The 14203-nt window shown below is 47.0% G+C and overlaps 1 protein-coding gene across 1 annotated transcript in view; it reads right to left on the minus strand.

Moving 5' to 3' along the window:
• LOC309845945 (guanine nucleotide-binding protein G(q) subunit alpha) overlaps positions 1 to 10077 on the minus strand; it is a 306083-nt gene extending 296006 nt beyond the window's left edge. Inside the window, exon 1 of the mRNA XM_082694485.1 lies at positions 9741 to 10077. Within this exon, the coding sequence (XP_082550611.1) occupies positions 9741 to 9876 (136 nt within the window). The 5' untranslated portion in view covers positions 9877 to 10077. The remainder of the gene's footprint in view (positions 1 to 9740) is intronic.
• Between the last annotated feature and the right edge of the window lie 4126 nt (positions 10078 to 14203).

The following is a 14203-nucleotide window of genomic DNA, read 5'->3' on the forward strand; positions in this document are numbered from 1 at the left end:
TGACAGCTGAGGGCAGCTCGGAAAAACAGCCCTGTTTCTCTGGTTTCAGTGAAAGCTCCGTGGTGGGGGTGGGGAAAAGGGGCACAGTCCAGTAAGAAGAAATGGACAGAAACCGCCTGTTCGTGGGTTCATTTGAAATCTTCCCTGGAAGGCCCTAGAAAAGGGACCCACGGGCTCCCAATACAAAGCGGTCCCCCAAGCTTGAGGGCTCCTGGGCCCAGGCTCAAAGTGCCGACCTGCGCTCACTGAAAACTGCAGAAATGGGCTCAGGCAGCAGAGATTCTGCGCAAGCATGGGAAAAAGCATTGCTAAAAGGCCAACGATGGGGAAAAAATCATAGCAGTAAGTCGAAGGACGTGGCCTGAGGGTCCCTAAGAAAGCACGGAGGCCTGAACAGGGCAGCGCCGGGTCCCTGCGCCTGCCCCTCCGGCTCCACCCCTGCGCCTGCCAGGCTATCGCCCTTCCTGCAGGAAGCAAGAGACCCATGCTGATAGGACAGCAGGCTTCTGATACCATTCCCTGTGAAGGCGACGAAACTATCAGCAGCAGGCCAGGCAGCATGAGGGGCAGCTCCGGCAGCCTCGCTCACGCCTCCTCACTCCTCCCTGGAGCTGTGGGAGCCGCCGGCAGGGCGCTCAGAGTCTCTTCGGAGGGGAAGCTAGGGCCGCGAGGGCGGCCAGGAGTCCAGCGGACCTGCCAACGCCTCCTGGAGAGCCTGTGGCTGCTGGCGGGCTGGGGCTCAGGCCCCCCTCGTCCAGGCCGAAAGCGGCCAAGATGCCAGGGCTGCGGAGAAAGTTGGAAAGCAGCCCTCAGATCTGGTCCCATCTCTCCACTCCACAGGTTTCTACTGAGACAGTAAAGGAACAAATGAAAGAAACACCTTCAGGTTAGTTCAAGGAGATAGGGCGGGGGTCCCTGACTTCCCTTCCGTACAGGTTTTAGAAAAAACAAAAATCCAAATAACTCCCCCAAGATGCAGAGCCACGAGGTACATATGTAGCCGAATAAAGTCTCACGATGCCAGTAAGCCACCACTTTTGCGTGATGTACCCATTTTCAAAACTATCACTAGTCTTACTTAGAAAGACAAGAGTTAAACACTTAACAAGTACCCTGGCATTCTTTTAAGGGCAAACTAGGAACAAGAATTAAAGTCATCCTGTATTATTAGAACAAGTCACAGGAAATGGGTCAGCTCTTTAGGACAGGAGGAGAGCTGCACTTGCCATCTGCAGAAGGAGCATACAGCATAACAGAGCAGCTCTGAAAAGCCTCGGTCCTAAAATATCAACTCACGTGACCAGAAAGTAACACCGCATCTTTGCCTTAAAAAAATAAAAAATAAAAACAGAAACAGAAAACAAACAAACAAACAAAATAACGACAACAACAAAAACACCAAAAACACCAAAACCTACTCAAGCTGCCTGGGTGTTAAGAAAAGCAAAGGCCTGGGCTAATGCTATCCTCCCTACCTATCTGTACAGAAATAAAAGTAGAAAGAGAGATCTGAAGGCTCTCCAGCGACTGAGAAGAGAATGTTCAAGTCATAAGAAAGATTCGAGATTACTCAACGCAGGCCTACAGCACCTTCCTCCTTTCTAGCAAATGCACTGCATCCTATTTTGAAACCCAGCGGCGCATGAGAGCTTGCCCAGCACTGGCTCACTCACTCCCTGCTGGTAATCATGAACCAATCTCAAGTCCCTGCCCTCTGGAAAAGGAAGGAGAAGGGTGCATTTTGTTCAATTAACAACATATTCTATTTCGCCAGATTAAACGGTTGCTAAAGAAAGTTAATCATCTCCTAAAACCGCACTCACAAGTGTCCTTTTAATGTATTAAAGCACCCAACTTCCTTTCACCAGATCACAGCCACGTTTGAAAGAAGCACCAACTTGGAAGTTCCTGAAATTGGAAGGAAATGTGCATGTCAGGGAGTCGAAGGCGCCCCTCCTTGCGATGAAAGCCCTGTCATGAAAGAATGAATGGGTGGGTGGTATCTGCAAGGAAGGGCTATTTGGGGGGCCTCTGCCCAACAGCTGGAACGGGGGACACTGAAGCACTTGTCTTTAGAAGCAACTTGTCAGTTGCAGCCACCAGGAAATATATGGAGGGTGCCACCCATCACCCTGCTTGCTCCCACGGCAAAAGGAAAAGCAGGAAAGAAACAGGAAAAATGAAGAACTTTATTTTTTAAGTTTTGAAAATATAAAAAAGCAGCAGAAGAAAAACTTTTCCGATTTTTTCACAAGGGATAGTGAACAAAGAACAGTGACAACAACAGCAAAGTCAGATTCTGGGAAGAGGCAATAAATTCATCACTTCAGCTCTGTGAAGGAAAAAAAACCTCAAGGCTGTCTCTTAGAAATATGCAGGAACAGGTTTCTGAACATCACTCTTCAGTTCCTGCAAGACAGCCAAAGAGTCTCACTCTTGCTCTTTTTAATTTGCGGATCAATTATTGTTCCCTCTATGAGGTTGCCGGAATATAATGGCATTAATAACACTCGCGTTCCCAACTGCCCCACAATCCATTACACACTTCCTTGAAACAACTACTTTGTTTCCAAAGCACTCAAACCGATCACTGTCCAAAATTAATCCTGTAATAAAGGTGTAAGGAATTTTTAAATTTCAAAGGACCTGTGTGTGTAACAGTTTTTCCATTCAAACTGCTACAAAAACTGCCATTGGCTTTTCAACCCTGAAACAATATGAGAATGCTCAACTGAATCATTCTCGCTAGACAATGAATGAGAAGCAGGCAAGGAGACAAAGACTATTCTAGGGCTCAAACAGAATTCCTTTTACGGTGCCCCGGGTGGCCCCCAAAACAGCAAAGAGCTGTGGCAAATGGAGACCATATGGATGGTACCCTCAGACGAAAGCAAAAAGCTTGACCTTCACATCCTCCAACTGCTTCCTTTGGGGGAATCCAGCTGCCCACCCTGCCCACACCTTCCTCTGCCCATGAGTCCCCGGGGTTCCTGACAAAAACAGAACCAGGGTAAATTGAGCAAGGTTTTGTGTTACATCGAGACACAAACCCGGAGGAGCCTCTATCTTTGCCTTCATGCAGCTTCCAATCCAGCTGAAGCTCAGGGCAAGCGGTCAGTAATCATTTCTCTCAGTTAAAGGCAAAAAAAACCCCGATATGCTCCAAGGAAATAATTCTCAAGATCATCTGCTTTCCCCAGTTGTGTAATCCCCGGAAAGCTTCTACAATGGCCTTCAGATTATTTTGTTTTTTTCTTTGTATTAAGAGCCAATTAAAAAAAAGCCAAGCCAACGTCAGGAAGGATAAAACTCAGAAGGACAAGTCGTCCGAGGGCGTCAACTGAGAAACAACAAAAACTGTGAAAAAGTGCTACAACTGTAGTGTTTCCCGTTGACAAATAAGAAATGAGGAGTGTCTCGCCCAGCACATTCTTTTACATATATTAGATGCTTACTGTAGGTTCATTTGACCAGCATTCTGTACGCAACTGTTCTTTCATAAGATATGTCTGTTTAAAAATAAATAAATAAATTGGAGGAAATGTTTGTTTTCCAGTAACTGGCAAGTGTTTGCGGAATAAATAAATTTGAAATATGTTCATAACTTCATTTTTAAATAATACTCATTTTGTTCTTAAAAATTCAACCATGAAGGTTTTTGACAAAATATCCTGCACTGATCTCAGAAATGATGGCTAGGTATAAAGGTCAACCCCAGAGATATAAAGTGAATGCAAATTCACTTTCTCAGCATCAAAATACAGGTATTTATTTTTGCATATAAAGCCCAGATCCATGACCACCTAGGATTTATGAACTCATTTCCTATAGTATGATTAGGTCCTTTTCTTACTTTTACTACCTGTTAGATGAGAAATCAGACAGACTTTTACATATCAGTAACATAACAAATCAAAGGTGATTGTCGAACAACTTCCTATAATTTTATTAGTAACAGCTGTTCACACAAAATCGTGTTTGGGTCTGAGAACAGCTCTGTCTTTAATGTTACTCCATTCGGCAGAACAAGAGAAAACATTCACTGTTTACTGTAGTCAGTTACTGCCACAGCTTTAATTACCAACAATCACACATTTTACCTTCTATTGCTACTTCACACTTGCCTAGGATTATTTCTGCAAAAATCTTAACATTGCTGGAAAGCCATTATAAAGGTTTCCTTTTGAAAAATGTCCTTGCCCTCCCTCTTTCAACCAGGAAACTAGACTTTAAATTTGTTGCTACAAATACTTGTATTTCCCTCAACCCAAAACAGAGAGTCTGGAGGAAACAGACTCTCTTCCTCCACCTTCTTAAGAAGCAAGCAATCCTAACCTTCTTAAAATGGCTTCTCTTTGCCAAGATGTACCATTTGAGATCCCGATTTTTCCTCTACAACACCCAATCAACATTTCCACTAATATCTACAGAACTAATGACCTCCCGTTAAAGAAAAATTAATATGAATGCTGGAATCAAAATCATCCTTGGAAAATCTAGTTCATTTCTTCTCAAGTGTAAGTTTGCCTGGATCATGAAGAAAAATCTGTTCCTTTTTTCTGCTAAGTTTAGCATAGCACGCAGCCTCACAACTGTGAAAGCTGTTTCAGGTCCTTAAAAATTCATCTGTAATAAAAATCATAATTATACTGAATAGGCACCTCCGAAAACTGAACACACACCACCTCTTATTAAGGGGAACTGGGTTGTGGTTTTGTTGTTGTTTTTAATGAAAAGAAGGCTATCAAATTTACTTGTAATAAACAAAATGGCCACTAAATTACTCTTCTGGTCCTCCTTCCTACATTTACCTAAAAATATACATATCGATATATAGGGGATAACTTCACTGCATAGTATGATTTTAACATGTGCCGAAGTTCGCATAGGAAGAAATAACATGTAAACAGACCCACGAGTTACAGGGCAGATCCAGACAATAAATCTACACGGCTCGACGCAAAAATCTTACTCTGAAGGCTCTGCTATAGAGTCAGAGCTACAATTCTGATTTTCATGAGGGATGCCCCCATTTCACCCTCCAGATATAAACTGTAAGTCCTTTGTTTCAAAGAAACAAACAGAAAAAAGGCAAAAAGAAAAAGACGAGATGCATCCCAATAAATCCTGACATTTAGAAACATATTGGACACTTGGAAGCTGAAAGAATAGCAAAACTAAAACTCGCTGGTTGTAATGCAGCCGCATCAACACTGTGTTTTGGCATTTCCCGGGACAAGCGGTTATTGGGGCCGCTCATAGGGTCCCCTGCCTTCTGCTGTTCTGAGTGGCCATCCTAGAAGGCCACTAACTTCTGGGTTGATTCAGACCATCAACCCCCATCCCTCTCCAGGGAACTCGACTGCGGGGTGGCGGGCCAGGCACTTTCACCCAGACCCACGTGAATGAACCCTCCCTCCTGTCTGAATCCACCGGAGCATTCCCAGACGGCCAAGTGCGCTCCTGCTCTATAACTGTCCAGTTTTCAGGACAACTGTATACCTCGCAACTCAAAAGAGTCCATGTGCGACTCTTAAACCTCTGTTTAATCACTGTGCTTCTCATCTGACTGTACAGATGAATCACAAAAACCTCTGCAGTTGCCACCTATGCTCTGGAGAAACCTGAAACTCACTCTGCCCAGCGCGTGGTGGAGAAAGTGTATGGCCCGGAGATAACAGGGTTAAACCAGCTTCTACGCAATAAGAAGTAGCCAAGATAGGGAATGGTTTATCTTTTTTTTTTCCTTTTCAATTCTCATACTTTAAGCATCGCTGTCACCATTCCCAAACACATGCAGCACAGAACCTTAACACACAGGCACAGTACACGAGGTCACATATCACGTTAACACTTCCGATTCTGGAACGCGCGTATATGCAATTGCCTCAAAGAGTTATAATTTTTTAAAGATCGTGATTTTTATCTGCCACAGATTAAAAAACATTATGTATCCCTGTGTCTCCACAATTTATTCATTATTTCATGGTCCCAATTTCTATCAGGAGGGTCAGGAATAAAGGTACTCACTCATTCAACAAGTATTTAAGGGAGGGCATGCTATGAGTTAGAGATCTACTGAGCTGGAAGTTGGGGTTTAATAGTGAGCACTAAAGACACACTCCCTACCCTCCTAAGCTGCTGGTCTAGGATAGGACGAAAATCCACAATCACGCATGTAATTCAGTTAGAGGACCAAGAACATATATTCTTCCAGCTAAGACCAGACTGAACAGCCTGTTTTCAATAGGTGGAACCCAGTCCATTACAAAGGCTTGCTAAATCTTCCTGTTTAATGATTAAGATCTAAAGAGTTGAGATTTTAAAAACATGTAAAATAAGAACAGGTTAACAGAAAATATATAAATATATATCCTCAAGGAACTGATAAAAATTTCAGCACGAATATCTGTAACTAAAAGCAGGAATTCAAAGCCACTTGTTGTATACAATCTTAGGGACACATTAATATTAAATACTGTGACCTATGTACTACAAATACAAACATTTAGCTAATATTCATAAATGTTAATCAGTTAAAGTAAATATAATGTACTATATATGCACAAAGCATATGAAAACTTAAAACCAAGTTAAAATAAGTTATTCGCTCACATATAGATGTAGAATACAAAGCTTTCCTTGAGGAGTCAAGGAAAAACACTTATGTAAGCAAATTCAGAGAACGAATATGGTAAAGAAAACAAGAATTCATTATTAAATATGGTTATTTTACAGTGGTAAGTTTCTGGGCTCATTTTAAAAAAAGAATAAAAATCAAAACATATTGGTACTATATTATTTGGAATACACCAGCATAATTGCTGTACATGTATCAAAACAGCCCACATTTCACTGCTATACTTTCATCTAGGCCGGTAACGACTATTTTCTCTCTCTTGTTTCTTCATATTAGTAATATATAAAATAAATGGTGAACATATTCAAAAGTCCCCCGCCAAGTAAATCCATTTCCACTAATATGACGTCATGGCTTGAACTAAAATTCAGTTTGAAAATAATTTCATACTGAATGTCATTTAAATATAAAAGTGACCCCTCCATTTAAATAATGTAGTTAAAAATATTGATAAATCTTGACACTGTGAAAGAACCTCCTTTGGACAGGTGGGAACAGGAAGATGCAGTGAACTCATCCAAGCAGCCGATGGGAGAGCAGATCTTCAAAGAGAAGTCCTCCCCAACACCTTTCCTGGCTCAAATCAACCATCATTTTTCTCCTGGATTCAAAAAACTGTGAAATCCCATGCACACACATACACATGCACACACCTACATTTAGTAGAGGGCATTTACTGTAGAGGTAGTATAGGAATCAAACTCATTATGCTACAAAAGCACCATCTCTAGCACAGGAAACTGTAACAAATCTTACCTGATGCCTAGGGGTAGTGTTTCTAACAAAGAGCTGTTCAAATTTGTAAATGCTACTAATGAAGGTAGGTGCTAAATTAATGCCCTATCTTCCCCCCACTCCTAATGGGCTCTATTTGGGGGCTGAGGTGAGGCTTATTAAACCCCACTTAAATATCTAATAAGAGAAAAAGTTCTCTATTACTACCACTTCAGCAGGAAAACTGTTTCACTTTTTTGCTCATAAAATCATCTCCCCAAGTGTATTTTTAAAGCACTGTATGTTACTGAAATATACAGTACGTAATTAAACATTCATTTATGTGTATTTGCCTAAAAATCTTCCTCCTAGACATTCAGACTGAAGCCTTCAAACAGACAAGCCCCCGGGATTCTAACTCCTAGCTTCTGGGGACCTCGAGCTGTCACATTTCAGACAACAGGGAAGGCTTGAGATCTCAAACGCTGTATTCACAGCTAACCATAAACAAAGACTGTAAACAGAGCAAAAGAGAGCCTATTCTTAAGTCTCTCTAAAACACATCCTTTTCCTTTATCTGTACTTAGACACTCTATGCCTATTTCTCTTCCCCTCTTTTTTTTTTCTCAATCTTGAGAATTCGCAACATACTCAATTACACATGATTCAGCCGTTAGAAGTAGCCCAAAATGAGAATAAAAACATTTTCTTTAAATATTCTTTTTCCAATTGCAGTTTTCCCCTCCCCTGGCTTCATTCCCTAAAGCCCACCTCTTTTATCCAGCGCTTGCCTTCTGTTCCTTATAAGCATGTGCACATTTATCTAATCTGGTTTCAAGATGAAGACATAAAGCATGGCATGCGAGTTAACCATTTGTAACTATTTGCGATCATTATATTTTGTTCCCTCTTGTAAATGATCCGGTAGATAAGCAGTTCAGTCCCAAAGGCAACTGGTTCCTTAAACCAGGAGATGAAATGCTCAAGAAAGAAACTGCATGCTTCTTAAATCTGAATTGACAATACAGTATTTCTTTTTTTCAGACATGTCTGGGAAACATATTTATTATACACACAAATATCTTGAACACAAGTGCAGACATTTTTCAGGCCTGTTACCGCAAAGCTGTTTGCTCTCCCTACCACCATAGCTCAGAGTTATGTCACGCTGACTCCTATGTGCACCCTGATCCTTGATTCTGAACATTCTCTCAAAGATAATTATCAATAGAATTCCTATTTGAGAAATGGCGTTTTCTTGATAACTTAGTGTGAAGGCAGAATGTTGGGTTGTGTTTTTTTTTTAAGAGATTAAAGGGAAATTTTTGCTATACACTTCCCGTTTTCCTTCCAGTCCAGATCCCAAAGATACTAAAATGCTGCCCGTTTTAAACAAAAGGTTTCTATTTGCTGCCATGAGAGTAATTGAGAGGCTGCACCGGTTTTCAGTAGTAACTATTGTGAATTCAGGCCTACATCTGGGTTGTCTCATTAAACAAAAGAAACCGGTCGCTGTCAACAACCACACAGCACAACCCTCCCGTATCCCTCCTATCTGGAAGGAATGGTGCAGACGAGAAACAAGCCTGCCACCATGCACTGGTAAAGAAACTCTTCAGGGTCCCTCCTTACAGTGGTTTGGTGGCTAGAGAAAGCACTTATGTGACACATTTGAGCTTGCCTGCCTGCCACCTGAATACATAACCCCCATTCTTTGGAGGGCCAACCACTCGACTCCCTCATCATCAGTGCTTGGGGAATCCAGTCGCGAGTCTGCCCACCCGGCCCCCATTCCCTCCTGACCCCAGAAAGAACTGACAATGGATTCACACCGGCCACCCCACCGCACGCTGTCCCCCAATGTGTCCCGCCACGGCTCGTCATCCTCGGGCCACAGACACACACACACACACACACACACACACACACACACACAGCTCCCCTCTCCAACACGGGGCGCCATGGCCAAGACACTGGAAGTTCAACGCGCTGCCCACCTTCCCACCCCCGCGCCTCTCCCTCGAAGTGATTTGCCATTTAGCAGATGCACAGCACATAAAGGCACTCCCCGAAGGCACAGCCCTCGGGGATACCAAAAGGCACCAGCCGAGGCCCCGGGCAAGGCAGCCGCGACCCCTCTGCGCGTGTATGTGTGCGCGCGTGTATGCGCGCACGCGCGCGTGTGTATGTGTGTGTTGCGCGCCCGCGCGCCCGCGCGGGTGCAGGTAGTGGCCGGGGGCGCGCCCGCCGAGGGTCCGGGCGAGCCGCGGCCGCCCGGGGGCGGGGGCCGCGGAGGGCAGCGGTCCCGGGGGCCCGGGGGCGACGGGCGGGGGCCGCAGGGGCCCGGCGGGAGGGCCCACGGCGGCCGGCCGCGGGCTGTACTCACCAAGCAGCAGCAGCTTGAGCTCCCGGCGGGCGTCCCGCTTGTCCCTGCGGAGCTGCCGCTCGATCTCGTCGTTGATCCGCCGAGCTTCCTTGGCCTCCTCGCTCAGGCAGCACGCCATGATGGACTCCAGAGTCATTCTTCCAAAGTGCCTCCGCTGCAGCCCCGCCGGCACCCCCTGCTCACACGCGCGCACACACACCCTCCCGCCCTCGCTCCCCCGAGGCAGCGGTGGCCGCCGAGCCCCCGCCGCCCGGGCGCGCGTCCGGGACGAGCTCGGGGAACGGCCGCGGGGGCCGCGGCCAGGGCCGGGGCCACCAGGTGGGCCGGGGGTGCGGCGGGAGCGGGCGGCTCGGGCCGCCGGGAGGAGCGAGGCGGGCGCGGGAGGCGGCCGCGGGCGCTGGCTCGGGGGGCGCGCGAGGGAAGGCCGCCGCGCCCGGCCTCGCTCAGACGCCCGCGCCTCCTTCCCTGGGAACGGGCGGCCCGCCTCGCCCCCCGCGCCGCCGCCGCCGCCGCCGCCGAGGTTCCCCTAAGCCCTGCGCCCGGCGGCGAGAGCACATCCACCGGGGCGTCCCCTCAGCGAGCGGCCGCCGACGGCTCCCCGCGCCCGGCGCGCCCGCTCCTCGCCGCCGCCTGACACGGCTCCTGGGCGCCCTGGGCCCTGCCCGCGCCCACCGCCCGGCTCGCGCGCAAACCCTGCTCGCCGGCCCGCCCGCCGCGCGCTCCGCCGCCTCCGCCTCCGCTCCGCCTCCGCCAGACGCCCACCCCCGGCCCCGATTGCCAGGAGCGGAGCGGCTGCTCAGTGCGCGCCCTCCCCCTCGCCACACACACACATTTTCTTCTTTCTCTGAACTGGAGCACAGATCCGGGAGGGAGGCGGCGGCGGCGGCAGCGGCGGCGGCGGCGGGAGGAGGAGGGGAGGCGGAGGGAGGGAGGGAGGGAGGGGAGCGGGAGGCGGTGCCGCCCGGCCCCTCCTGGAAGGCTTTCCTGGACTCGCAGCCGCCGCGGCGCGCCTCCCTGCGCGGCTCTCGCCTCGCTGCCGCTCCCTGGCTGGGCCGGCCCCTCGGGCTCTGCGGGCGCCTCCCGCTCCCGCGCCCTGGTGGGGGCCCGCGGGCGCAGCGGTCACGGCCGCCCCCGGCGAGGGGTTGGCCCGGGGCCGCCGCCAACCTGCCGCTGCCCGCCGGCCGCCCGGGCGTGGTGGAGCAGGAATATGGCGGCCTCGGCGGAGGCGCGGGATGCGGCCCCGCCGGCCCCCAGGTCCGGCCGGTTCCGCGAACCCTCGGGGCGCCGGGCGGCCGGCGGCCACCGCGCTCGTGCCCCCCGCTTCCGGGCCGCGCAGGTCGGCGCCCTGGGGCCGCCTCTCGGCCACTTCGGTGTTCCCGCCTCTGTTTCTAAAACGCCATTCGGTTAGAAAAGTTATCTCGCGTCACCTCTGACCCCAGTTCAGTTTTGGAACATAGGATAGACTCAGTCGTGCAGTGAGACTGAGGAAGAGGAGGAACTGTCACCGGTTCCCAGAGGAAGGGGGGTGGGGGTGGGGGGGTGGGGGGTGCGGGGAGGAGGGGAGGGGGTGTTAATAGGCGAAACTGTCCACAAAGTTACGGGAGATAGAAATCTAAATCCTGAGCTGCAAAATGAAGCTGTCCAAGTTTCCAGGAGCCTCCTGATGGCTTCCAGTTTTTCATGCCATTGAGGTGGTTTCTGTTTTGTTACAGGCTCCTCTCTGGCCTTTGAAAAGGCACACGATGTTTAACAGCCAAGTAATCAAATTTATTCTTCTGGCCCCACATTGAATTATGGTCGACGTACGGGAAAATGCAAAATAATGTGGAAGAAGGAAAGTATAAGATAGGGGGAAGAGGGGGAAAAAAGATTGCCCCGGCAAAATCCCCTTCTAGAGTCCACTTTCAATTGAGACACTTTACTTTAAAATGTGTGTTTATTTTGTTGTCCTGCTCGACTGATAAATGGCCACAAAAATCTTGCACAATCAGGTTTTAGTCGGTCTCATAACTGCAAGAGGTGAAACTCAGATTGCCTCCTGCTTTAATGAAAACTGCGGCCTGGAGAGTAAACTGTATTTGTGAAAGGAATCCCTTTTCCACGTTTTCTGCTTTCTGAGATGTTTCTGGAGCAACCTGGTCACCAGAGTGTAAAGTAAGGTCATGACTACTGTGGCTACAGGTCAGGAATGTACATGGGCTCCCTGGATGACAGGTGTGTGACTGCCTTCTTTCATGACACACACACACCAGGACTTAGATCACACAAGTCATGGAGATGTTAGATCTATACTTTAGCTCCCTTTTTAAAAGAATATCTGGCCTTAAAAAAGGATTACGTTTCACATAGGCCAGGAAAGCAGAGAAAACAAACCTCGCCACCTTTCTATGAACCCCTATATAAAGCCACTAGACTTTCTGTGACATTAAAGTTTAAAGCTAAATGACTAATGAAATTAAAGATGGAAATTCAATATGCAGAAATTTTAGATGGCTTCAGGGGAAACATTTAATCGTGTGTGTGTGTGTGTGTGTGTGTGTGTGTGTGTGTGTATCAGAGAGATATTAAACACCAAAAAATCAAATGACAGAAAGCTTCAAGTCTCTGGTTCCCTAGCCAAGGACTCTGAGATTTTTGAAAATGCCTCTCAAACTGTACTATCAAGCTATCAGGTAATCCATTTTGACTGAATTGACACAACTTTTGATGAAAGAAATTACACTGTTTGAACACATTGTAGGTACAATCAAAATCTGTTTTGTTACCCCTGAATCCCCAGAATCAGAGATAGGCCTTGGCACTTAGTAGATATTTGAATGGATAAAATAAATCAATAGGAGGATATTTCTTCAAATATTGGAAAGAAATCCGGAAGTAAGGCAAGACTCGACAGTGACGATGCTATATATAGATGACAAGAAGGAAACAGGAAAAGAAAATTCAAAGTTGGAGCCCAGATCTATCCAGAAACCTTTGCATATTTATCTGGAAAGCATTTGCCAAGCAAATATTCATACAACCTAAGTCAAGCAAACAAAATCCATGTAGAAACTCCTGAAGTTATTGCCATATATTGGAAGTAAATACTCTAAAATATGTAACTAAACTTGGATCATATTACAAAGTCCCAGCTCATTAAATTATCACGTATTCACTGCCTACTATGTGTAAATAAGGAGAAAGTGCAGGAAATAAGAGATCTGAAGGTGAACGCAATATGGTCCTTGCCTGGGACGCCTGGGTGGCTCAGTTGGTTAAGCAGCTGCCTTCGGCTCAGGTCATGATCCCAGCGTCCTGGGATCGAGTCCCACATCGGGCTCCTTGCTCAGCAGGGAGCCTGCTTCTCCCTCTGTCTCTGCCTGCCATTCTGTCTGCCTGTGCTCGCTCTCTCCCCCTCTCTCTCTCTGATAAATAAATTAAAAAAAAATCTTAAAAAAAAAAAAATATGGTCCTTGCCTTCCATAGGCTTACAGTTTTAAGGCATGAGACTCTGAACAGCCATAATAAAAGACCAAATGAAACCAATTTGTATTAAAATTGCGATAAACATAACAGTAACAAAGGTATAAAAAGGCAGGAATAATTCATTGTGTTAGAACTGGAGGACAATCACAGGAAAGGGGTGTATCTTACACAATGAACAGGTTTTCAATAAATCTGTATCTACAGCACTTAAAGTAAATCAGCATTTCCAAATCACTCCCAGACAGTGAGATGATAAACCGTTTTGAGAATTCAAGGGCAGTTACTAGATGGCTGGGGGAAAAATAATAATACAAAATAAAAATAAAAACAAAACACAACTCTAGGGGCATGGAATGCCAGAGGAAGATGTGACTACTGTCACCTTTTTCATGGTATCCTGACATGGATACCTGCCCCATGTTCCGGCCCCTCTCTTCTGTGGGGACTGGAAAAGAAAAGCAGTCGAAGGCATAGTTCAGTCTCCAGGAGTGATCCTAGAATAATAGAGTAAAAAGGCTGAGCTCTGTAAAGGGAGCTCCTGGGGAGGGAAAAGCCTGCACTGCTACTGTTCCCAAAGTCACTTAGTGTCCCTGTAATGGTCTAGTTCTCTCTTGCGCGTGCGCAGGCGCACTCTTTCTCTCCCAACGTTAGAGCTACTTGAGAGCAGGGATCTTGTCTTTCATAACTGCTTTCAGGGCACCCAAAAGAGTGCCCAGCCTGGGGCATCTGGGTGGCTCAGTTGCTTAAGCAACTGCCTTCGGCTCAGGTCATGATCCTGGGCCCCAGAATCAAGTCCCGCATCAGGCTCCCAGTTCCACCTTCTCTCCTCTCATGCTCTCTCTCACTGTCTCCTTCTCAAATAAATAAATAAAATCTTTGGGGGGGCGGGGGGGGAAGAGTGCCCAGCCTGGAACAGATACCCAGTAAGTGATGAATAAACAAAAGAAAACCAGAACCTACCTCAACAACAAACACACTAGAAGACTACTTGTCCCAGG

Source organism: Mustela nivalis (assembly GCF_964662115.1).
Source record: "Mustela nivalis genome assembly, chromosome: 13".
Classification (NCBI taxonomy): Eukaryota; Metazoa; Chordata; class Mammalia; order Carnivora; family Mustelidae; genus Mustela; species Mustela nivalis.